At 38.3% G+C, this 27,230-nt stretch overlaps 1 protein-coding gene across 4 annotated transcripts in view; it reads left to right on the plus strand.

Annotated features, from left to right (window-relative positions):
• The window catches only part of LIN52 (lin-52 DREAM MuvB core complex component), a 108,521-nt gene that overhangs the window by 25,593 nt on the left and 55,698 nt on the right, over positions 1-27,230 (plus strand). The window contains exon 6 of one of the 4 annotated variants that reach the window (XM_040477685.1): positions 12,218-12,496. The exons of 2 other annotated variants lie outside the window; for them this stretch is intronic. In XM_040477685.1, the coding sequence (XP_040333619.1) occupies positions 12,218-12,237 (20 nt within the window). In that variant the 3' untranslated portion in view covers positions 12,238-12,496. Of the gene's footprint in view, positions 1-3,798; positions 4,011-12,217; positions 12,497-27,230 lie in introns of those variants that run through there. One more of the 4 variants, XM_040477686.1, reaches the window with a different exon arrangement.

A 27,230-nucleotide genomic window follows, 5' to 3' on the forward strand; every position in this document is an offset into this window, starting at 1 on the left:
AGCAGGCTCCAGGCTCTGAGCTGTCAGCACAGAGCCTGACTCAGGGCTCAAACCCACGAACCATGAGATCATGACCTGAGCCAAAGTCAGACGCTTAACCGACTGAGCCACTCAGGCACCCCTAAAAAATTTTCTTTAAGTTTATTTATTTATTTTTGAGAGAGAGAGAGAGCATGAGCACTAGTGGGGTGGAGCAGAAAGAAAGGGAGAGAAAATCCCAAGCAGGCTCTGAGCTGTCAGCACGGAGCCTGATGTGGGGCTCAGACTCACGAACTGCGAGATCATGACCTAATCCATTATCAAGAGTCAGACGCTTAACCAACTGAGCCAACTAGGTGCCCCTAATAAACTTTTTAAAATGGAAGTATAATATATATACAGAAAAGTACATAAATTATAATTTACTGCTTAACGAATGTTCATAAAATTAGTATTTCCATGTAGCTACAACCCGGAACAGATGACGAAATGGAACTTCTCCAGGGCACCTGGGTGGCTCTGTTGGTTGAGCTTCTGACTCTTGATTTCAGCTCAGGTCATGATCTCTCAGTTCATGCGTTCCAGCCCCATATTGGGCTCTGCATCCCGCTTGGGATTCTCTCTCCCTCTCTCTCTGCCTCTCCCCTGCTCCGTCTCTCATTCTTTCTCAAAATAAATGAATAAACTTAAAAAAAGAGAGAGAAATGGAATCTTTCTACTATGTAAAGCCTTCTTCATTCCTCTTCCAGTGACTACCTGCCCCTTCCCCAAAGGCAAGCACTATCACATGATATTGTGAAAGAATTTTGTTTGTTTTTGAACTGTATGTAACTGAAATTACAAGTTACATACTCTTTTGTGTCTGGCCTCTTTTATTTATTTTCATTACTGTGTAGTATACCACTGCAAGGATACAACACACTGTTTTCAAGCTGCTGACCATGAACATTTGGAGTGCTTCCAGCTTTTGGTAATTATAAATAAATACTCTGAGCATTCATGGTATATGCCCCTTTTTGGTATATGCATTTTTGTTGTATATATAACTAGGAGTAGAATTGCTGGGTTATGGGTATAGATATGTTTAGATTTAATAGATACTACTTCCAAACAGTTTTCCAAAATGGTTATACCAGTTTACAAGCCATTGGCAATTTCAGCCCATTGGCAACTTCCAAACAGTTTTCCAAAATGGTTATACCAGTTTACAAGCCCATTGGCAATAAAATCCTTATTAACAGGCATATTCTCAAGCCTTTTAAATTCTAACCATTCTAATAGGTAGAATGGCATCTCACTGTATCTTTAATTTGCATTTCCCTAATGATCAATGAGGTTGAGCACCTTTTCATATGTTCATTGGTCATTTGGATAACCTTTTCAGTGAAGTGTTTCATATCTCTTGTCCATCTTTAAAAATTGGATTGTCAGTCTTTTAAAAATTGATTTGCAGGTATTGCTAACATATCCCAGATATGCATTCTTGTCAGTTACATAAATTACAAATATTCCTCTCTGAGCAAAAGCATAAGAGACTCTTAAAAACTGAGAACAAACTGAGGGTTGATGGTGGGGGGGAGGGATGGGGGGGTGGGTGATGGGTACTGAGGAGGGCACCTTTTGGGATGAGCACTGGGTGTTGTACGGAAACCAATTTGACAATAAACTTCATATATTGAAAAAAAATTTAAAAAATGTTGACTTTAAAAAAAAAGAAAAAGAAAAAATATTCCTCTCTATGGCTTGCCTTTTGATTTTCTTTTTTTTTTTAATATTTATTTTATTTTTGGGGCAAGCGAAAGTGGGGGAGGGGCAGAAAGAGGGGAACAGAGCATCTGAAGCAGGCTCTGCGCTGACAGGCTGACAGCAGTGAGCCCGACGTGAGGCTCAAACACACAAACCGTGAGATCATGACCTGAGCTGAAGTCGGACACTCCACTGACTGAGCCACCCAGGTGCCCCTGCCTTTTGATTTTCTTTTTTTTTTTTTTATGTTTTTTTAAATTTTATTTTTTATTTTTTAAAATTTACATCAAAATTAGTTAGCATATAGTGCAACAATGATTTCAGGAGTAGATTCCTTAGTGTCCCTTACCCATTTATCCTATCCCCCCTCCCACGACCCCTCCCGTAATCCTCAGTTTGTTCTCCATATTTATGAGTCTCTTCTGTTTTGTCCCCTGCCCTGTTTTTATATTATTTTTGTTTCCCTTCCCTTATGTTCATCTGTTTTGTCTCTTAAAGTCCTCATATGTGTGAAGTCATATGATTTTTGTCTTTCTCTGACTAATTTCACTTAGCATAATACCCTCCAGTTCCATTCACGTAGTTGCAAATGGCAAGATTTCATTCTTTTTGATTGTCGAGTAATACTTCATTGTATATATATACCACATCTTCTTCATTCATTCATCGATGGACATTTGGACTCTTTCCATACTTTAGCTATTGTTGATTGTGCTGCTATAAACATGGGGGTTGCCATTTGATTTTCTTCATGGTATGTTTTAATGAACCGAAGTTTGTTTTTTCCTCCCAATTTTATATTTTGTCAAGTTTCAAATCTCTTTAAAATATTTCAAGAATAGTACGATACTTACAATACCCTTCACCTATTCACCGTTTAACATTGCTTTGTTTTTCCACATATAATTTTAAGTTTATTGTTTTATTCTTGAACTGTTTGAGAGCTAGCTGCAGACACTATGACACCTCATAAATACTTCAGTACTATTTTTAAAGAGTGAGGATGTTCTCTTATGTATCTGCCATATAATTAACACACTCAAAAAATTTGACATAATACAATATGATTATCTGACATATAATCCATATTCATATTTCTCCAATTTAAACAGAAGTTTTGAATTTTAGTGTAGTTCAGTCTAGCAGTATTTTCCTTTTTTGTTAATGCCACCCCTGCCATTTTAATTTGGATTGTGATAATGTCAAAGCTGCAGTATCTTAGAAATAAATATTAAATTAATAGTGTGACTTGGGCTGGCTGAATTCTTTTCTTCCCCTACTTCTTCCTCACGAGAATACCAGACTATCATTATTGGTTACATAATGGAAAAAATTCAAATGGACAAAGCGAACGTATGTTTTCTGCAACTCACTGGTTTCCTGATTTGATGTGTAAGTTTTCTGAAAACCTTATTGAGTGGTGCATTTTTAAATGTGTTATCACTTGTCATGTGAAAGTCCTTGGAAAACCACTTCTCTTGAAAAACCAAAGCATTTTTAACTGTTGACTAACTTGGGCACTATATGACAAAAAAACTTGCATAGATCGAATAACTGAGTTGATGTGTATAATTATTTTAGAATTGGAAAGGAAAGGATAAGGAAGATTTTAATTTCACGTTAGTAATTAAGACTTGGGTACCACTTAAATATATAAGCAGAAGACATCCTTTTGTATGTGTGTGGAAACCATTATGGGTAGTGATATAAGAAATATAGAGTGAATTCATCATATAAAATGGAAATAGAAGATCTAAGCAATGGAGAATTACTAGAATAGAGAAAAGTTGTTTGGGTGGGATGTGGAAACCATAGGGAATTATACTGGAACCATTGATTTCAGTTGGATAATGAATGACTTAGATGAGGGCTGTGCTTATAGACCTTACAGTTTGGCCCTGAATGGGCAATCTACCCTGTGCAGTGGATTATATTTAGAAACAGTGGAGTCTACTAGATAGGTTTCTTCTGAGAAATAGTTTTAAACATTAAAAAAAAAAAAAACAAAAAAAAAACACTTCATGGGAATTGGAACTACATCGTGGGAAAATGAATCTTTGTCTCATTCCCCAGTCATCTAGAAAGAAAAGCCAACATGATGAGGGAACTGCATTGCTGTGAAGATGCCTGAGGAAAAAGAGCTTGTCTGGGCATCTTTGTTGTGAAGGTTTAGGTTATCACTGAAGCCCCATACACAATCTTTAGTGGCTCACTGTCCAGCATAGTTTTTCTTTTTCAGTTCTTAGGCCTTTTGTAGAAATGAATATATTGTAACTAAAGTAAAACACGTGAGCAATGACTTTAAGTCCCTGTTTCATGGTTCCAAACATGTACCCTGGGAAATTAGTATAATCATTGGCATCACTGTGGATATTTTGTGAGGTTTGTTTTTAAGAAGTTCTTAAGTCAGATCCAAGGAATTATATCTGTATTTGATAGGTTGAAAAGTATAACTTTGGTTTAAAGAAAGCTTTGGGAGAGTATACTGTCTTATTGTAGTGAACAACTTGCAGGAATTGCTTTTTCAAAATATAGCTTAAGAAGGGCCTCTATTTAAGGAAACTAAGGCTAGTAGAAAGAAATGATGGCCTGAGAATAATATAAGGGAAAGAACATTAACTTGGAAGTAAGTAGGTAGGAGCCAGATGATAAATAGCTAACAGGTGAGAGCAATATAGTGGTTAAGAGCTTGGGTTCTGGGGGTCATACAGATTTATTATGGACCTCAGTCTACCACTTAGGCAAGTTACTTAACTTTCTAAGCCCTAGTTTCTTCATTTGTAGAATGGAGATAATAACCTTAGAACAGTGGTTCTCAAACTTCTTGGAGTCAGGACTTTTTTTTTTTTTAAGTTTATTTTCTTATTTTGAGAGAGACAGAGACAGCTCAAGTGGGGAGGGGCAGAGAGAGGGGGAGACAGAGAATCCCAAGCAGGCTCTGTGCTGCTAATGCAGAGCCCCACACAGAGCTTGAACTCATGAAACCACAAGATCATGACCTGAGCCAAAACCAAGAGTCTGTTGCTTAACCAACTTAGCCACCCAGGTGCCCCATGGACTTCTTTAAACTCTTAAAAATTCATGGTGACCCCAAAGAGCTCTTGTGTGTGGGGGTTAGGTCTATATTTACTGTTGCAGAAATTAAAACTGAGAAAATTTAAAAGTATTTATTAATGGGAGCGCCTGGGTGGCTCAGTCAGTTGAGCATCGAACTCTTGATTTCGGCTCGGGTCATGATCCCAGGGTTGTGGGGTTGAGCCCCATATTGGGTTCTGCACTGAGTGTGGAGCCTGCTTAAGATTGTCCTCCCCCTCCCCCTCTGCCCTTCTCCGCCTTTGTGCTCTCTTTCTCTCTTAAAAATTGTATGTTTTAATTTTTAATATTTTTTACCATTTATTTATTTTTGAGAGACAGAGAAAGACAGAGCATGAGTAGGGGAGGGGCAGAGAGAGGGAGACACAGAATCTGAAGTAGGCTCCAGGCTGTCAACAAAGAGCCTGATGCAGGGCTCAGACCCATGAACAGTGAGATTATGACCTGAGCCAACTTAGTTGGCACTCAACCAACTAAGTCACCCAGGTGCCCCTAAAAAAATTTTTTTTTAATTAATGAATTTTAAAATAGGAATAAATCCATTACATATTCACATAAATAACATTTTTTTTTAATTTTTTTTTTCAACGTTTACTTATTTTTAGGACAGAGAGAGACAGAGCATGAACGGGGGAGGGGTAGAGAGAGGGAGACACAGAATCGGAAACAGGCTCCAGGCTCTGAGCCATCAGCCCAGAGCCCGACGCGGGGCTCGAACTCACGGACCGCGAGATCGTGACCTGGCTGAAGTCGGATGCTCAACCGACTGCGCCACCCAGGCGCCCCTAAATAACATTTTTATGAAGAATAACTATTTTCCAAACAAAAACTATTGAGAAGAGTGTGGCATTTTTGTATTTTTTCCAATTTCTTTACTGTCAGCTTGATAAAAGCTTGAAAAAAGATTTTCATATCTGCTTCTGCTTTCATATGTTGGGTAAGCTCTAGAAAACTTCATTGGTCCCTTGTGAGAGAATGAGTGAAAAAGGCATCTTAGTATTGTACGTATAGGTTTGGATTCATGGACTCCCTGAAAGATGCTTAGCGATCCCTAGGATCCTTAGGAGTTTCCTGACTACACTTTCAGGGCTTTTACCTCAGAGTGTTGTTTTTATGATTTGACACAATATTGTTTATAAAAACCTTAGCGTAGTGTTGACACTTAAAAAGTGCTTAAAAACTATTAATTGTTATCATTATGGGAGCATATGGGAAATTTTGTGTGATCATATTTACATTCTTAAAAATATCTCTTTGCCAACACGGTAGAAGATGCATTGGTAATAAAAGGAATAAGGTAGAGACAGAGAAACAAGTTAGGTTTCTTTAATAAGCCAGACTAAAATGGTAAGCCCTTGAACTAAGAGAGTGGAAATGAAAAATGAAGGATAGCTCCTAGAAATCTGAGTTAGTAGAATGGAAAGTCTTAGTGATTGCTTGGTTATATTGGGGTCAGGGAATTCTGGTCAGTAAGAATGAGGAGTCAAGAATGACTCTTGGTGTACACCTTAAATTTGCACACTGATATTGTCAGATACATTTCAGTTTTTAAAAAAAATGACTCCGGTTTCTGGCTTGGACAAATATAGGAAGGAGATCGCCTTTGAGAAGAAAGATGGGAGAGTTCAGTTGTTTAAGGGTATGCATAGTCAGTTTAGGAGGACATATGCAGGAGATAGTTAAATATGTGGATCTAGTGCTCAGGAAATAGAGTTTTGAATATCATAAGCTTATAAATTCTAGTTAAAGCCATTAGTGAGAAGATCACCCAGGAGGGATATGTGATGTTACAACAGGACTCTGGTGTGGTAGGCAGACTGAGATGGTCTCTCTGATCCCTGCTGCTTGTATTTATGCCCTTGCATGATCTTATTCTTTTGACTGTGGGCTGGGTCCACTGACAGCAAAAATGGTGGAATGCTGCTTCTGTGATTAAATTACAAAAAGGCCATAACTTCTGTCTTGTTGTCCCTCATTCCCCTTTTAAAGAAGCAAGATGCCATGTTGTGAGTATGGAGAGAAAAACTGGCTTGGGAATTGTAAGAGCCTGGACATTGGAAACAGACTTGTTCTAATACTTACTAAACTTGACAAGTTATCTCTCTAACCTCATTTTCCTTGTCTTTAAAATGGAGTTAATTATAATATCTTCTTAGGTTGTTGAGAGGATTAGATTGGATGATGATTATAAAATGCCCAGTATGAATCTTCATGACCTTGGATCTGGTTACAGATTCTTACATATGACACCAAAAATAACAAGCAACAAAGTAAAAAGTAGATAAATTGGACTTCATTAAAGTTAAAGACATTTGTGCATCAAAGGACATTATCAAGAAAGCGAAATGACAACCCACAGAATGGGAGAAAAGTTTTGTAAATTATATATCTGATAAGAGGCTAGTATCTACAATATATAAAGAACTTTGACAACTCAACAACAAAAAGACAATCCAATTAAAAGATAGGCAAAGGACTTGAATGGACATTTCTCCAAAGAAGATACACAAATGGTCAATAAGCACATAAAAAGATGAACATCATTAGTCATTAGGGAAATGCAAACCATGGCCATAGTGGGATATCATTTCACACCCACTAAGATGGCTATAATAAAAATAGTTAAAAAAAATTTTTTTTTTTACATTCATTTAGTTTTGACAGACAGAGAGAGACAGAGCACAGCAGGGGAGGAGCAGAGAGAAAAGGAGACACAGAATCTGTGAGCAGCCAGTTGATGCAGGCTCCAGGCTCCGAGCTCACAGCACAGAGCCCAACACGGGGCCCGAATCCACAAACCATGAGATCATGACCTGAGCCAAAGTCGGACACTCAACCGACTGAGCCATCCAGTCGCCCCAAAAATAGTTTTTTTAAAAACAGAAAATAACAAGTGCTGGCAAGGATATGGTGAAATTAGAACCCTCATACATTGCTGGTGGAAATGTAAAATGATGTGGCCACTGTGGAAAGTCGGTGGTTCCCTAAAGGTTAAACATAGAATTAGTGACCTAGCAATTCCACTATTAGATATATACCCAGTAGAATTGAAGACAAGACCTCAAATACTTGTACCTGTATGTTCGTATCAGTACTATTCATGTTAGCTGAAAGGTGGAAACAAGCCAAATGTCTGTTAACAGATGAGTGGATAAGAAGCACAATATAGTATATATACACAAGGGAATATTATTCAGCCATAAAAGTGAAGTACTGATACATAGTACAACGTGGATAATTTCAAAAACATTGTACTAACCAGGAAGCCAGACACAAAAAGATCACATGCTGTATGATTCCATTTATATGAGACATCCTGGGTAGATAAACCCATAGAGACAGAGCAGATTGGTGGTTGCCAATCAGGAGAAAGGACAGGAGATGAAGGGGGAAATGGGGAGTGATTGCTTAATGGATACAAGCTTTTCTTTTGGAGTGATGAAGATGTTTTAGAATTTGATATAGGTGGAGGTTACACAATATTGTGAATATACTAAATGCCATTGACATGTACACTTAAAAATTTCACGTTAAAGCAGTTTTAGCTCCAGGGGTAGTTGGGTGGCTAAGTTGGTTAAGCATCCAACTTTTTTTTTTTTTTTAATATAATTTGTTGTCAAATTGGCTAACATACAGTATGTGCAGTGTGCTCTTGGTTTTGGGGGTAGATTCCTGTGATTCATCGCTTGTATACAACAACACCCAGTGCTCATCCCAGCAAGTGCCCTCCTCAATGCCCATCATCCATTTTCCCCTCGGGGGGGGCCCCGGGGGCGCCCCCCCAATCAACCTTCAGTTTGTTCTCTGTATTTAAGAGTCTCTTATGGTACAGCATCCAACTTTTGATGTCCACTCAGGTCATGCTCTTATAGTTCAGTTCATGAGATCAAGCCCTGCATTGGGGCTTGACACAGCAACTCTGTGTCAGGAGCTAGGGTCAAAGATTAAATATTAGAACAAAAGATGCTCCTAGGGTTCGTACCACTTAGGAAATCACAAGAGTTTTAGGAGCCCTGTGCCAGGAAGCAGGGGCAGAGAATTTGTTATTATCTCACATTCATACAGCATATATTTATTGTGTACTTTCAGGGTACTGTGCTAGGTACCAAGGACTTAGCAGTAAATAAGACAGAGATGGTTCCTGCTGTCACACAGCTAACATTCTAGTAGAAAAGGCAGTACACAAATAATTGTTTGCTGAAAAATTGTTTTAACCACACTCTGGGGCAGGGGTCAAGTGGGTAGTGATCGTTCTCCTGAGAAAAAGGTAGTTAAGTATGAAGAATGAGTTGGAGTTAATTGAGTGAAGGAAAGGGAGATGAAGGAAATTGAGTGAAGGAAAGGGAAGGAGCATAGTGCCTTTGCAGAACTGAAAGAAGGCTAATATGCCTGGAGTTCAGACAGTGACTGCTGAGAGAGACAAAGGCTGTATCATGTAAGACTTCTTAGGTTGTAGTAAGGATTTTGGATATTATCCTAAGAACACTGGGAAGTCACTGAAGGGCTTAAACAAGCCACATTCAGTTTCTGGCCATGTGGAGAATGGTTTGGAGGGGGGCAGGAGGGGAACTGGGGACACCAAGTAGGATGTCATTGTAGTAGCCAAGACTAATACCTAGAACCAGGGTACAGATAGTGGTCAGGGAGAGAAGTCATTGAATTTGAGAGTAATTTAGGACAAAGTCTTGATTGATTGCCTGTGGGACATGAGAGAGGGAAGAGAGGTGTCAGGGTTGAGTCCCAGATTTCTCCCTTGAGCATGTAAGTCAGTGGCATGTAAGGACCACTGGAAGGCTTTCACTTCAGGCTGAGGTGAAATAGCAGGGACTAGATTCACCTTCCCACCTGAGACAATTTTTTTAAGTGACAAAATTTATGAAACAGTGGTTTTATGACACTGACATCAGGCAACAAAGGACAGTGATCTCTGAAAGGTAAGAAGTAAATGCAGTTGAGCCCCGTGATTGTCCCAACTCACTGCTGTGAGAGTTTCCACGTTGCGGTGCAGGGAGGGGGAATCCGGGCAGAGGTTGGCAGACTCCCTGAGTTGAAGACACAGAGCTAAGAGTCTGGAGAGACCCAAACAGCCGGCGTTCACAGGAGAGAGTTGTAGAAAGGTGAAAGCTGCACAGGAGCTCTGGAGAGCCGCAGAGGGTCCTCCTAGCGTCTTCAGCTGAGTACCAGTCAGTGCGTTCATGCAAGGAAATGACTTGAGGCTGAAGAGAGGACCATCCCAAGGGATTAGGGGCAACAGTGGCTGGCACCACAGGCCAGTACAAGCGCCTATGCCTACCAGCCACACTGACAAAATCTCATGATTCACAGAACTCAGAAGAGTTTTGCCTCAGTAATAGTGAATACAGTTGTCAAAACTTCCCAGACGATACACTTCAAGTATGTGCAGTTCATCATATATGAATTACATCTCACCAAAATTTTTTAAATTTTTAAAAAATGTCTGTTATTTTGGAGAGAGAGAGTCTGAGCATGCGTGAGTGGGAGAGAGGCAGGGAGAGAGGGGGGAGAGAGAGAGAGAGAGAGAGAGAGAGAGAGAGAGAGAGAGAATCCCAAGCAAGCTCTGCACTGTCAGCACAGAGCCCAACTCGGGGCTCAGTCTCAAACCATGAGATCGTGACCTGAGCCAAAATCAACAGTTGGAGGCTTAACCAACTAAACCACTCAGGCGCCCCAGTTTCTTATTCTTAAGTATACTGGTTTCTTTGCCTATTGAAGCCATTCTACAACAGATAACCAGCCCAGATCTTATACCCATCATGCAGTGCGCTTTGTTAAATACCACTCTTATGTGCTTTTCCTGGGTTCTGGTAATCTTGAGTGTATTCCTAGTGTCCGCTTAGAATTCCTAAATGTAGCAGTGTTTCTGAGATTTGGAGGATAACCAAGAATAAAATTTGTTTGTATTTACAAAGTGACATTTAAAAAAAAGTAAAGACAGTTTTCTGGTCTTAAAGATCTCAGTTTGGGGTTTCTTATGCTTTTCAAAATAATATCAGTGTGGGGAAAACAGCTTCTAAAATGTAAAAGCCCTGCTGGATTTTAAGATAAAAGTGGTTTTACAGCACTGTAGAGAGATTAGAGAAATGGCATGTGTAAAGTGCTTAGCATAGGTGTAAGTGAAGCAAATAAAGTGTAGTGCTTATGATTTAACTACATACATGTTAGATGTCAAAGACTGTAAGAACAAGAGATATCACTTATCTGACTGAAAATAATTGTTAAAGCCATGGAGTTTGTTTTGTTTTGTTTTTTGGAGTATGTATTTTTAAAAGTTAAATATGAGCTTTATTTTTTATAAAGCAATACATATTCATTATAGAAAATACAAAGAAAGCAAAAATCAGGCAAAATCACAGCATCCCCAGATAGTCACTTTTAACATTCTTCTAAGTAATCTAAACATCTCTAAGAGATATTATATACATATATGTACACACACACATATGTGCATATAAATATAAATTTTATATGCATGGCATCATGCTATTCTACAACCTGCTTTTTCAACTTAGTTCATTGTGATCATCTTTCAGTGTCCATGAAAACGTAGCAAAATCATTAGTTTTATGAATGTGAAGAATACCATTATGAGATTATTTATCATATATTTTATTAATTCTCTCTTAGTGGACATTCAGGTTGTTTCTAGTGTTTCACTAAAGTAAATGATGCTGCAGTGAGATCCTTTGCTGGATCAAAGTGAATGGCACATTTACAGTTTTTATACATATTAACAAAGTGACCTTTGTTACTTTGGACACTTGTCCAAATTATATTTCTGAGAGTGGTAAATGAAAGCTCTTGTAGTCCTCTAACTTAGCCAAGCCTGGATATTGTTAAACTTTTTAATACTTGCCTGTTTTATAGAGAAATTATGTTTCAGTGTTTTTTACATGCATTTGATTGCTAATAAAGTTGTGTTCACTGGCCAGTTTGTTTTCCTTCTTTCATGAATTTCTTGTTATCATCCTTGTCTACTTTTCTGCTTCTCTTATTTAAAGGTGAGGATGGGGTGCCTGGGTGGCTCAGTCGGTTAAGCGTCTTGACTTTGGCTCAGGTCATGATCTCACGGTCCGTGGGTTCGAGCCCCGCGTCGGGCTCTGTGCTGACAGCTCAGAGCCTGGAGCCTGCTTCAGATTCTGTGTCTCCCTCTCTCTCTGACCCTCCCCCGTTCATGCTCTGTCTCTCTCTGTCTCAAAAATACATAAACATTAAATAAAAAAAAAAAAAAAAAATGAAGGTGAGGAAAGTGAGATCTAAAGAAAGAAAGTAACTTTCCCATGGTCAGCCAGTAATTTAGTGCCAGAATCAGTAATCATAGCATGCTAGAGCTGGAAGGGGATCTTAGACATCATCGAGTCCCAACCCTCTAATGTTACAGATGCAGAAACAGAGGCCTAAAGATGTTAGGGGACTTGACTAAGGACAGCTACCCAGCTCATTAATGACAACCAGGAATCTGAATCATGTCTCGTGAAGAGGGAAAGGCAAGTAACATTTTTGAGCCTGCTGTATTTCTTGTGTTTTCTCATTTAATTCTCACTATTATTTTACCATAATTAACCCTTGAACAATGCAGGGGTTGGGGCGCTAACCCCATGTGCAGGCAAAAATGGTTCATAGAACTTTTGACTCCCCCCAAACTTATTTACTAATAGTTAATTATTGACCAGAAGCCTTACCAATAACATAAACAGTTGATTAACACATATTTTGTATATGTATTAAATACTGTAGTCTTACAATAAAATAAGCAGAAAAAAGAAAATGTTATAAAGGAAATCATAACAGAGTGCCTGGGTGGCTCAGTCCAGTTGAGCGTCTGACTTTGGCTCAGGTCATGATTTCACGGCTCATGGGTTCTAGCCCCGTGTTGGGCCCTGTGCTGATAGCTCAGAGCCTGGAGCCTGCTTTGGATTCTGTGTCTCATTCTCTCTCTGCCCCTCCGCTGCTCACTCTCTCTCAAAAATAAACATTGAATAAAAAGAAAATCATAAGGAAGAGAAAATACATTTATAGTACTGTACTGTATTTATCAAAAATATCCACGTGTAAGTAGACCCATGCAATTCAAACTTGTGTTGTTCAAGGGTCAACTGTAATCCCATTTGAACAGATAAGGTGACTGAAGTTCAGAGAGCTTCCGTGATTTGCCCACACACCTAGTTATTTGCAAACCTGGACTAGAAATCAAATTTTCTGATGCTTGATCCAGGGGTATCATTGCCTCTTAGAATAGTAATAGTAGATATGTTTCTTGACTTCACTCAAATACTCATTTGATAATATATGATAATTTGCCTCTTGGAAACTTGTAAATAAAACTCTGCCTGTGTTTAACAGTTCTTATTTGATACTGGACACCAATCTAACACTTAGGAGCTTTAGTAACTCTTCATTATAAGCAAAAACAGATCAGATACCATGTCTTACATCTTATGGGTGAATAGATTTGAGATTCATGAGCTAGATATAACCTAAGTTTTTAATGGTAGAGATGTCTGGATTGAAACTCTCAGTATTTTCTTAGAAGCATTTTTATTCCATTGAGAGTGAAATCTTAACATATAAAATGAAAATGACATTTGGATTCTCTGAAGTGTAAAATGGACTTGAAATCATCAAGGGGTCAGTAGGAACAAAATCGAAACCATGTCAATTGCATCCTCCATATCTCCAGGAAAAAAAAAAAGTGCCTCTTAACTTTGATTTCTTGACAGGTCTCAGAATTTCAAAATCATATAGAGCTAATTTGGTTGTAGCTTCATCCTACAAAGAAGTACAGAGATTAGTATTGACTTGTGTATAACTGTTGATACTCTTGGTTTGGTTCAGACATGTAGAAGTTAGCTGGTAAAATCTGTGTTCTGCATTTCTGCTTTCCAGAGAGATCTTGTAAATGTTTGGGTTGATGTTTTTTAAACCTGCTGGTTTCATCTAACTATGTTGGGGGAAATGGAAGAATGTAGCATGTGATAGACTCTTCCTTTTCTTCCTTTACAGAGGATTTTGTAGGCTTATAGAATAGGGGAGCCAACCGTTAACTCACATTCTAGTCTTTAATCATGTGGGATCTGTAAGTCTCATTATTTAAGAAATAGACATTATTTCTTTAGTATTTTTCTGATTTACTCTATTGGAATAAGAGTTACACATTAGTTAGCACTTATAGATTCTGGTAAAGTCTAGGATTTTTGATTTTGCCTTTTTCCCCCCTTTTTGTTTTTTTTCCTCCCCTCCTGGAGCCTTAGTGACTAGAAGAATGTAAAAAATAAAAGTTGAGTGGTTTAAGGCAGTGCTAAAGCTAAAGCACATGTTAGCTCATGCTGAGATGGTTACCTAAGAGTATGGACCTTTAAGCTCAGTCCACTACTGAAAAACAAGTATCACCGGAAGTAATGCTTATTCTAGTATCAAACATAACAGTCCTTTAAAATCTCCTTTGGAATGTTGAAAAGAGATCAAATGAAACCGTCAGAATGGTTATTTATTGAGGAAGAAGAACCCTCCAATTTCATTCACCCGTCGTAGCTCCACTTTCTCATTTTAATGCTCGGTCCACATTGGTGATGGTAAAAGAGGTCCTGTACCTACAGAGATGGCGGTGGGAGAAGGGACATCACCTTTCCATTTACTGCTTGTTGCAATTTGGCCTGTTTACAGACAGAACTGCTTCATGGGTGCTTCTGGTAGAGAGCAAAGGAAAGCAAGGTAGCAGCAAGAAGTCAGCATTTACGCATGACCAGTGAATTGGCTAATTTTTAACATGCAGTTAGTTAAGAAATGATTACAGCCTGAGGAGTCATGACCTCAACTTTTCATCAGCTCCATTGGATTGTGCCTCAGTTTGGAAATGAAGGAGGTATGCGGGAAGTTTTAATTGTACCTGTGTGATTTATCCCTAGTCAGCTCTTTAATTTCTTCTGGCTGTCTGAGGTTTCCGACATGCTGTAAATTTCCCCAACTTTTTCATTATCTGCAATTTCTTTATGACTCGTGAATCGGAGTGGAGAGAGAGTATGGATTTACAGCGGAGATAAACATGTCCATAAAGTCTGTATCTGTGTCAGTAATTGTACTGCTGTCAGTGACTGTCCTGTTTTACAGGCCTCTCTTGGGAAAGGAACAGGCTTCACTACCAGCAGCACTGAAATGCTTGCTTTGATTTGCATTAACTTGCTGGGAGACTAGGTAGGAATGGTGGGATAGGAATTGATACTGGACCTTGGCCTCTTGTTTGTTTAAAGTCAGATGACATTGTGTTGGATAACTGTGTATTGAAAATAGAACATAGACAACCTTTGCTTCCTAACTGAAATGCAACTTTATTGATACAGATGTGAAAAAATCTCTTCTAAGTTGATGTGCTTTTAAGATGACTTCCCATTTTCTGTCCTTGTTGTTAATGAAACTTCCATCTTTCCATTTATCTTTTATTTGAAGTAAAACACAGGATTTCTCTTTCAGAACACTCAGCCCTCAAGAGTGGGGCAGCTAGAGTTTTCATGACGTTCCAGATTTTCCATCTGCCATGTCTTAATTCTCAGCTGGTAATGTCTCTTTGCTGATTGCTTGAAGTAGGGTGCACTCAACCATTTGCCGTGAGAAAGGAAGGCTTAAAACAGAGACAAATTCTTAATATTCCGTCTTTAAGGACGCTTCAGGATTTCTCTAGTGTTTCCTTAGAGCAATTGTGAAAGAAACCAAAGAGAACCCTTTAAACATAGGTGGAGAAGCAAACACACAGAATTTTCTTCTAGTACATTTGATACTGGAGCACACCCCTCAAGAATCAAAACTGTTCTTGCGTACCCTGAACCCTCTGCAAGGTAGTTTAAAAGAGTAGTAGGTGGCGGTACAGTTCAGCAAAGAGAGGATAAGATGCAGGATAAATCTCAGTCCTTAGTCATCCCGCACATCCAAGTAATGTGGAGAATTTTCTAGTTGATTTTTCCAAACCTTTCACTTCTCTTCCTTCTTCTGCTTGCATTCTTTTTGCCATCTTTCTACTAGTAGATGGGAGAGGGAAGATTAAAGGAGATGATGTGATACAAGATTGTTTGGCTTCTTTCCAGAAGCTGTGGTGAAAAAGTATGGCTAGAGAAAATTATAGCTAAAATGAGATGTGAAATTATCTGTGTTTTTGATTCTCTGTCTCTCCTGTTGCCATAATAGAGTTTCTTCTTACTCAACAAAGGGTCAACTACTTTCTTTGGGTGAGAGAGATAAGTTGCTGAGGCCCCTTTGGAAGTCAGCCCTTGCCTTTCTTTAGACTAGGAACCCTTTGTCACTCACTCTCTTCTTTCCCATCACACCTAGCAGTGCTCCTCATGGAGTAAGTTACATCGTTAACCTGATTCAAGTTTGGGAAAACTTCTAGTATATGGCTTACTAGGTCTGGTTTAAAAAACATACACAATAACCTGAAAACCAAACAAAGCCACAATTTAACTTGGTGCTGTAGCTTCTAGTTTTGTTTTATGAACTTAAAAAGTTTTCTTTAATGAATGCCATATTGGAAGTGTTCAACATCCATTTTGGTGTAGGCCTTTATTTTTCCTTTTGTCTTTTATCCATTTTATACAAGCTGGTTGTCAGCACAAGTTTGGGCTAAGTTAAGGACTTTCACCTATATGCCTGCTCCATTAGTCAGAAGGAGATAGCTCTGTAAAAATAAGCTTTTTTTTTTTTTTAAGTTTATTTATTTTGAGAGAGAGAAGAAAGAGTGTGTGGGGGAGGGGCAGGGCTAGAGGTAGACAGAGGATCCCAAACAGGATCTGTGCTGTCAGCACAGAGCCCAACATGGAGCTCAATCCCATGAACTGTGAGATCATGACCTGGAGTGAAATCAAGAGTCAGACAGATGCTTAACCAACTGAGCCACCCAGGTACCCCTAGAGTAATAAGCTTTCTGATTGCTCAGATTAAGAGGCTTGTTATCACTAAGACTATTACTGCCTCCTAGAAAATAGTTTTATAGGTGGGGAGAGTATGGTGCACTAGCTTCCTGTGCAAGGGAAGCACTTTTCTTCTGGTTGGAGAGAAATAGTTCATGGTTGTCTGCTTCTGTTTCTGCTGCTGTCAGCTGTCAAATTCAGTAAAAACAAGGGTCTAATTAGCCAACAGTCTCAGTGTTGGAGGATAATAGCATTGACAAAGAAGAGAGCAACACAATAAAAGATTATTTGAATATGAATTTGTGTACCTGCTCTTCACTGAAATGGCTCCACAGTGGGAATTGATAACTTTGTATTAAAGGGTTAATAAACAAAGACACTGGACAATGATTCCAGAACATGTCTCCAGATTGAAAAACGACTGGCATTTCTTCCTCACTGTCCTTAATCAGGCTGAGAATGGAATCCAAGAGTAGCCAGGCTTGAAACTAAAGGGAAGGCTGGAGTATTGATCTGTTAACTGCTTGTAGAAGGGATCATTCTTGGGTGAAAATCCTCAAGTGGTAGTTTAGTTTTTAAGATCCCAGACTTCCTTGGCTCCATATAGATTAAAAATAGCTTATTTCAGATTATCAAGTAAAAGAATATGAATGCCACAAATAGGTCAGGGAAGAAGTTCCTCTTCACTAATTTAGGAAGAAATGCCGTTAAGTCTTTTCCTCCTGCAGTTCATCTTTGTATGAAAACATTTTAAATACCCCGTAAACCTCCCCCGACCACATACATGCATACATATATGTGTATGTATGTACATGTACGTGTGTGTGTGTGTGTGTGTGTTTAAATTTTTATTTCTCCTTGAACTATTTGGAAGTAAGTTTTAGGTATGAGGCACTTTACCCCTAAACACCTGAGAACACATCTTCTAAGAATAAGGACAGTTTCCTGCATAATACTGCTTACGTCCTGTAGCTGCAAAATATCTAATATCCTTTCACATTCAGAATTCCTCAGTTGTTCCTAAAAATCTTGTGTAGTTTTTTTTTTTCTTTTTAAACCAAGATCCAGTCAAGAGTCAAGCATTGCAAATGTCAGTGCATTCTTGGTAGAACATTTAGTAATAAATTCTACACACCAGCTCTTTTAATAAATATTTACCAGAGGCACCTGAGTGGCTCAGTTGGTTAAGCGTCTGACTTCAGCTCAGGTCATGATCTCACGGTTCGTGGGTTTGAGTCCCGTGTCAGGCTCTGTGCTGACAGCTCTGAGCCTGGAGCCTGCTTGAGATTATGTGTATCCCTCTCTCTCTGCCCTTCCCCCGCTCATGCTTTGTCTCTGCCTCTGTCTTTCTCTCTCTCAAAAGTAAATAAACACTAATAATAATAATAAATATTTACCAGTTTTTTTCTATGGTGAACATGTATTTACTCAAATGACTATCATTTTCCTCTAGAATATTGAATTTCAAGCTCCCTCTATAGGGGGGCCGGCTTTATCAAGCTTCTTTAATCTGTTTCTGGTATTCTCCCCTTCTGCTAACCAAATTAGCTGTAGAATTGATCTCTCTCCAATAACTACTCCATTCTGCAGTCAGAGTAATGTTTTTGAAACACGATTGACATGTGACTTTATTCCCTTCTTAAAGCCCATCAATGGCTTCTCAATTGCTCTTCAGAAAAAAATAAGAAATCTTTAACTTGGCCTTGTTGCTCTGTGTGATCTGGCCTTTCTCACACCATGCACATCTCACACCATGCTTCCCTCTCTTACCATGGGTTCTACAAATTCCTCGTGAGGCAAAAATTAAGTAACAAATCCATCCGGGGAACACATCTTGGGAGAGATGAAGCTTGGAAGTACACCTTGATGGCTAATATTTGCATATGAGAGGAAGGAAGACACTTCAGACTGGAAGCAGTTTTTGAGTATGGGTTGGTTAGAGTACTAGAAAGTGTGGAGGAGCTAAATTGGAAGACCTGAAGGACCAGGCTGAGGGATCATTAGAAGTCTGATAGCTACCTCCAAGGAGAATTGAAGGGCGTGATGATGGGTCCCAGAGACTAGCTAGGAAGCTGTTGCAGTCTAAGAATACAGTGCTGCTTATATTAGATAGGACAGTGTGAATGCAAAAGACAGGACAGTTGAGAGATATTGGGGAGGAAAAATAGGTATTAAATCGTAACAAACTGGAAGGACACAAGAGTCAAAATGATTTTAAGATTTTAAGCCCCTGTGACCAGGAGAATACAATTCAGGCTGGAAGCAGGGTACAGAGTGTCAAGGCATCATCGAAGTGAATTACGTAAGCACCTATCACTATTATAAGCTAGAAGATTCTGGATATCAAGTCTGTTAGTTAGGATAAGGTTCAACTATGTGAACTGTGGCTTACACAGAGTAGAACTCTTTTCCACAAAAAGGAAGGCTGGAGGTTGACAGGCCCAGGCTGGTAGGACACAGTCAGAGTGTCATCAAGGACCAAAGCTTCTTTCTTTCCACTCCACTTTCTTAGTGGTTTTCAGCTAAAGGATACTTCAAAATACAGGGTGACTACTAGAGCTCTAGCCATCAGGCCTGAGGTGTAGGCCAGGAGAAGGTAGGAAAGAAGAAGGGCAAAGGGCGGTGGGAGGGGGTCCCACACAGCTGACTTCTTTTTTTTTAAGCAGCTTTCTAGAAGTGCCATAGAACTTAGCTGTCTGCACCAACCTAGCTGCAAAAGACTGTCATCTTTTATTCTGGGCTATGGTTTTGCTGGCTAGAAATTAGGGGTTTTGTTAATAAGGAGGAAGAGAATAATAGGTATTGGGATAAGCAATCAACATTCTCTGTCACAGGTAACAAGACACCTGTGCAAGAGCAATGACTGGTCAGCAGAAGTAGAAGAATGTGAGGTGATGGCCATGTTGAGAAAGCTCAGAATTAGTGATTTTAGAGGTGTATGAATGGTTGTTCATCTGTGAATTAGGCTTCATTCTTATACTTTACTGATTATGTTGTATGAATTATAAACAAAAGTTAGGGATTGATTGTGTTTTCTTTACCATATGGTATGCTTGGTATTCCAAAAGTCAGTAAATTCATACCCATGAGTCCTTTTAAGGGATCTTGCAGAGCTTTTCTGGGGGGTGGGGGTGGGGACAGCTATTTTTCCAAGGAAGTAAACAGAAAAATCTCAGCTTTTTAAAAAATCTTTAGGAGGCAGACCACTCAAGAAATGGTGAGCTTTTAGTAGTGACCCTTTTTATGGTCAGTTTATTAATATGTATATCTACTAAGCAGGTTCTGTGTAGATATTTCTAGTTATGAAGTGAAACACTTGGTTCTCTGATTTCCATATATTTATCAAAGCAGATTCTAAGAGATTTAAAAAAAAAAAAGATTGTTTCAGTAAAATTTTCTTTTTACTGGCCTAGTGATAGTGAATCCAAGTGCTGATTTTTATTTTTGCTGTGTCTCACATAGCCTTGATTATAATAGGGCATCAGTGTTGTTGAGTGGATGGTTGAGTTACTTCTGAAGCCCAGTATGATGTAAGCTCTGGTAATATTTAGAAGTTAAAGGCAGTCTTTATTGTTTAACATAATCAAATTTACTTTATAGCCAGTAAAAAACCTTTAATATCTTTTATTAATATATAATTATATTATTAGTATAATTATATATTAATAAATTACATATTAATATAAGCTATATTTACAATGGCTTGATTGCTAGTTTTAACAAAAACTAACCCCAAGAATACCTTTCAGCAAAATACATGAAAATAGAGTCATCTAGAAGCATTTTCTGAAAACTTAACCCAAAATGCCAAATAAATCTTTTAGGTTTATGCTGCTTAGAATAGTAAAACTTGCATTTTACTTAATATTTAAAGATGACTTCTTAGCACTTTGTCTATTGCAGAATGTGCATGATTTTGCCCTACTTCTGGTGACTGGATTCTCATCCTTTCAATAGGATCAATATTAAGCCAGCCTTCTTTACCTCCTCGATCCATATTAAACCTGTCTTGGAAAGAGTTCGTTTATTGGATAATATAGCTACACCGGGGCTCTATGACAATATCTTTTGCTGCCTCATTAAGTCTGGAGCATTAGAACAAGATAAAAATGCCCTAAAGCCTCTTATCTGATGTCTGGTGTAACCTGCTGAAAGCAGGAGTGCCATTAGTTTATGTTAGAAATCAAATGGCCCTCTCCAGTGCAGGAAGTACTGATTAAACCTGAAGTGTCCCTGGAGGACTCTACAGCTGTCACAGGGGTGGTGGCTGTCCCTCACCAAAAGAGAAATCTGGGCCAGAGGTCCCAGGGGGGTGGTGCTTTAAGAACTAGCACGTGGCTGCCCCAGCTGTTCTGCTTTGCCTAATGAATTGTTTTACAAGAAGAGGCTGGGTATTGTCATCACAAGCTGCCTTCCTTAGAGACTGGAGCAGGCCAAATAATAAGTAATGTTAGTGATGGTAATTGAAATGTGATGGCTCTCCTGGGACCATCACAGCCCTAGAGCTGGTTGGCACTTGTGGATTCTTGTGCTACCAAGGCCCTATTTGAAGTGTGCCTTATTTTTTTTTTTTTTCAATTACATAATAATGTGTGAGGTTTTTTTTCTCTCCTCCTCACTATAGAAATTCATTGACAGAAGCAGTCTTAGGAACATTACAGTAGTGGCTTTAAGTACAAAAAGAACAGCTTTGACTTTTTCATTTAAATTATCAACACTGCAACAGTTAAGGACTACCACATATTCTTAGTCTCTTGGAGATCACTGCAGAAATCTCTCTAGGCTACACTTTTGATTTAAAAAATTTTTAAATAGCATAGTAGGATATAAAGTAGAAAGTAAAAACCTTGCTTGCTGAACTTACCAGAGGTAACCACCAAAACATTTTCTATGCATAATCAAGTTTATTTATGTTACCACATACAGATGAGATCATAATATATGTACTGTTTTGTGCCTTACTTTTTCACCCCGCAATATATCTTGGATATCTTTCCACAGCGATGCAGATAGATCTACCCCATTGTTTCCTAATTGCTGCATAGAATTTTATTGTATTGATGTACCAATTCTAGACTCTTACTGGATAGTTTGACCTGGACCCATGGGTGAATATTTATTGTACCAACTGGTTGCACTCATTGATTTGTATTCTATGGTTCACCCTCTCACATCAGTGATTTTCCTTTCTTCAGGGATGTTCCAGGACATTTAAAATAGGAAACAGTGGAGGTAAAACTTTTGGGGAGGGATAGTGTGAGTCTTGTCATAGACCACCAGCTGGACATATGTGTAGTGATATGTGCCCTACTGCATATTTTAAGTTTTTTGCTTAGTCCAGATAGGTGAGGAAAACAAATAGCCTTTAATGGATGTTGTCTAAGGCATCGACTGGAGGCTTCCTCTCAAATTGAATGAGTGTTTTCTTCCCTAATTTTCTACTTCAGATGTTCCAAGTATCAAGTTATGAATGCATTAATGGACTTGGGAAATGATTTGTCAGCACGTGAAAATGAGGACTTAGGTTTATTGTGTTAACAGCTTGGCTAACAAAGCAAGTTTGTACCTTGTGAACTTTAGGGGCCTTGCTGGGAGTGGCAGTGTGATGAATGAAGCAAAGCAATTTTCCAAGAATATTTCAGGTCAGTGACGGAAGAAATCACTTGTCTTCTTGGGTAAACCAAAACCTAATTTTAGTTGCATCTGCCTTCAATAGGACCTTTGCAAATCGATAGAAATTGGCACTTCCATCTAAAATGGGAACATTATGTGTCTTTTAACTGAAAGCCCTTTAGTCTCATTTTCTCACCTCTTCAAAGTTCTGATTTGCCCAGTCGTTATTGAAGAGATGTCATACTTCTAAGTTGTGAAATGCCAACTAGTTTTGTTTCAAGTTTCTTCTACAGTGTTTTCCTCTCCTTGATGCATTCGAATTGATGCACGATGCTTAACTTAATAATTGGAGGCTATTAATAACAGTTACTATTTATACATGATTTACCTCTTGTCCAAGCCTTCAGTAGATTCTTGGGACATATGGGTGTATACTGAGATTTCAGGGGCTCTTGTGGGCTATTGGAGATTCTCTAGACTCATGCTGTTCAGAATGGTAGCCACTAGCCACATGCCATTTAAAGTTAAATTAATTAAAATAAAATAAAATTAATTTAATTTCTCAGTCACACTAGTAAATGCTTAGTAGCCATATGCAGCTAGTAGCTACCACACTGGACAGCACAGAGAACATTTCCATTAACATTACTCTAAAAGTTGGCGAACTATATAGCCCACAGCCTGATTTTGGGTTCCCTGTGAACAAAGAATGGTTTTTACATTTTTAAAGGGTCATAAAATAAAACAAAAATCAGAAAAATATGAGACAAAGACTGAGTGTGGCCTGCAAAGCCTAATGTATTTACTACCTGGTCCTTTATAGGATAAGTTTGCTGACCCTTTGACCTGTGCCTCCTTCTCTTAATAACATTTCAGCTTTCTGATCAAGTTAAGGTTAGGGGTTTCCCTAAGCCATCAGAATATTGTGAATCTATTAAGCAAATTAGGCAAATTGAGGCACAAAATTTTTTACTGTAGATAGACCACAGAATGAGTCCAGAGCTTACACAAATCAGTTCCCTGGAGCTAGCACAAGTGGGATGAGCTTTGAAATAGGTAAAATTCTTTGTTGTATAAATGATCAACTCGCAACAGCTTTTTGAATAATACCTACAGTGTAACAGAACAACATTCTGATTTTGTACACTATCTTGTGACTTTCAAGTATTCCTCCTCCCATCTTACTCTGAAAGAAATAGAATGAATACATTTCAACAGATGCACTTGACCTTTCAACAAAGAATTTACCATGAAGATTTTTAACTGTTCAAATAATTTTAACTGTCAAATTATTTCACCCAGTCTCTCCTTGGAAGAATGAAGCAGAAAGATGCTTCTGCTGGTATTCTCTACATCTGAGAGATAATCTTCCCTTGCCAAATGTAGCTAGCAGTTTCTCATTAAATGTAAAGCTTATGAAATCTGCTATAAAAGTGAGCATCTGGCACTTCTGTGGAAAATTATAGAGTCAACTTGTTGCTGTCAAGATAGGACCTTGGTATTCATGAGCGGACTTTGTGATTTCCCAAGTTTGTGCTAACCCATACTATTTTTCCTCTAAAATGCATTAAGGTTCATTTGAAAAAAATTAAGGTATCCCTTTGGCTTTTTGATGTGAATTATTCCATAATTAGAAATAACTCAAGTAGTGCTCCCACTAAAATAAATGTTATACTACAATACATTGAATTATTGGTAGAAGCATTAATTTGAACTTGCCTGAATCTTCAGATTTAAGATAGTGATATCACATTATTATGGATTGTGTGATGAGATCATGAAACGTACTGAACCCCAGAAAAAGTCACATTTCAACATTAGCCTTGTCAAAAAAAGCAAGTGGTAAAGGAGATAAGGAAGAGAATTGTGAGATAGTAGAGAGGAAACCTTCATGAAGTATAGCTTCTTTTTCTTTTTAATGTTTATTTATTTTTGAGAGAGAGACAGAGTGTTAGCAGGGGAGGGGCAGCGAGAGAGGGAGACACAGAATCTGAGCTTTCAGCACAGAACCCAACACAGGGCTCGAACTCTCGAACCGCGAGATCATGACCTGAGCTGAAGTCAGACGCTTAACCGACTGAGCCACCCAGGTACCCCGAGTATGACTTCTTTCTAAAGGACAGTAAGAATGGTAGCTATGTTTTGCTTTTATTCACTGGTACAAAATCAGTGAAAATTTTATTACTTAAGGTTGTATTCATTGATCATCACTGGTTATGGTTTCTAGTAGCAATTTCCCATGGTAGAACTTTGACTAAATTTATGGAAACTCCCCAGATTTGTTCTAATCTTTCAGTGCCATCCTCTTTGCCATTCTTTTTTTTTTTAAGTTTATTTATTTTTTAATAATCTCTACATCCAATGTGGGGCTCAAACTCAATGATTTCGAGATCAAGAGTCACAGGCTCTTCCATCTGAGGCAGCCGGGTGCCCCCTCTTTGCTATTCTTTGCCAAATCATCTCTAAGTCTTCTTGTTCTTTCAGTTCTTCCATGTCACTTTTATGTGTGCCCTCCAAACCTTTGCCATCCTCTTGTCTCACTAGTATTAATAGCATACTCCTCTTCGTTGCCTGTGAAAATAAGCTCACCCAGTCTCCAGTAAGAGATCCCATGATATTTTTTTTAATATTTAAAATTTTTTTAATATTTATTTATTTTTGAGAGAGAGAGAGACAGAGTATGAGTGAAGGAGGGGCAGAGAGAGATGGAGACACAGAAGCCAACGCAGGCTCTGGACTCAGAGCTGTCAGCACAGAGCCAGACATGGGACTCGAACTCATGAGTTCGACTGAGCCACCCAGGCGCCCCATAATATTTCTTATGTAATCAAGGATGTATCTCTACTAAAGCTGGCTGTTACCAAGTTTGAGATCTTTGTCCATGGCATTTTATGATGCCAGTCAAAGTACTGCAAAGACATATACCATGGGCTTGTATTTTACACTCCAGCTGAAAAATCAGAAACATTAAGAGGAGGGAACATCGACTTGAGATTTAGAGTTGCAAACCATAGCCATTAACGATGGCCTTGCACATTGTCCATGATGAGGAGAAACTAAAATTTAAACTTGAGAAATTAGATAGTTCTCCAATCCTGCCATAAAGTATTTATAAGACCCATCCCAAAACGACCCTGTATCTGAGGCTTTTATATTGACCTATCCATATTTGGAAAGGAATTCTTTTTATGTCCTGAGGTTCTCAGATTAGTAGAACAAACTTAATTTTTGCACAAAGTCTACCCATTACTGCAAAGTAGATGAGGTAGCCTGATCTTAAACTCTGCAAACTATAAGGATATCTGGGCATCTGGGTTTTTCCACCACCGAATTCCCAGCACTTCTTACAGTTGGTACGTTATAAATGTCTCTTGTCCAATAATTAGGTGTTTACCTTTCCTCTTTCATGATTCATGTTTACAAAGGCATTTTTCTTTTCATATTTGTGTTAAACAATTTCTTGTTATGATTGATTAACTCTTCCTTTTTATGAACCTTTAACCTCACATTTTCTCCCAAATCACATTGTGGTCATGAGTCCTGTGTTTCCTGTACCATCCTCACTGCCTTTTCAGCTTTCATTTTTCTCTTTTCTGATGAACATTTTTGGTAAAAGCTGGTGCACTTGCTAAAACATTCCCACGTGCCGCTGAATTTGTGATGGAACTATTTGTGTCATAGATATGAGCCAACCCAAAGAAGTATAAAAATAAAAGATGGGTATCTTTTATTCCAAATTTGTAGAAACTTCTAATCCTCTCCAGTTTGCATAGTGTTATCTTTACTATGTATAAGAGTACCGCTAGGGAATGTCGCAGTCACAATGGGATGCTGGTGGTAAGTGGACTGCTAGGCCCACTAACTAGCTGAATGTTTTGTGTGTTGTTTAGATTCATTTAGATGAGTTCTTCAGCAAAATTGCAAGTAAACGCCTGTGTTATATTGGCTTTCATGCTTTTATAGTTGAAATCCCACAGATATTAAAGACTTAGATTCCTATACTGGTAACAATTATGAGTTGTATAGAATAACTTGTTTTCCGCCTAAGTATAAAGTATAAAGAAAAATTCAATTCTTGTGTAACGGAACTATTCAGCATTGTATATAATACTGCTGTCTGCTTTTCTCTGGAATATTTTGTAACACTGTTAGAAGAAGAATAAATGGTTTTTTGCCTAAAAGGAGACCTAATAATTCTTTAAATTAATAACTCTGTCCTTAGAGATTATATTTGATTCTGTTTTTATTGTTCACCACCAATGTGTGACATGGTCTGTTATCACTTACATTTGCCTTGGTATTTGTAGGGCTCAAACAGTGGGGAGATCCCAGTTTGCATGATTAACCTTGTAAGGACTGTGGATCCTTCCAAATGTAGGAACTAGTCCTGTACTTTATTTAGGTCAAGAATGAAGCTGGTTTTGCAGAAATTAACAAGCATATCCTAAAACTCACATGGAAATACAAGAGACTCAGAATAGCTTAAAAAAATAAAAAATCTTGAAAAAGAACAAAGTTGAAGGGCTCACAGTCTCAAAATTTTAATACAAAGCTAAAATAATCAAGACAGTGTAGTATTTGCATATGGATGTCCTTATGGATCAATAGAATAGAATTGAGAATCCAGAAACCCTCATATTTATAGTCAGTTCATTGTTGACAGGGGTGCCAGACCATTCAATGGAGGGAAAATAACTTAACAAATGGTGCTGGGAAAACACAACATTCACCACAAGAACCTAAAATTGAACCCCCTACATCACACCATATACAGTTATTAACTCAAAATGCATTATTGACCTAAATGTAAGAGCTGAAACTGTGAAAATCTTAGAGAAAACATAGGCATAAATCTTTATGACCTTAGATTAGGCAGTGGTTTCT

Source organism: Herpailurus yagouaroundi, unplaced genomic scaffold (assembly GCF_014898765.1).
Source record: "Herpailurus yagouaroundi ecotype Mexico unplaced genomic scaffold, PumYag 141, whole genome shotgun sequence".
Taxonomy (NCBI): domain Eukaryota; kingdom Metazoa; phylum Chordata; class Mammalia; order Carnivora; family Felidae; genus Herpailurus; species Herpailurus yagouaroundi.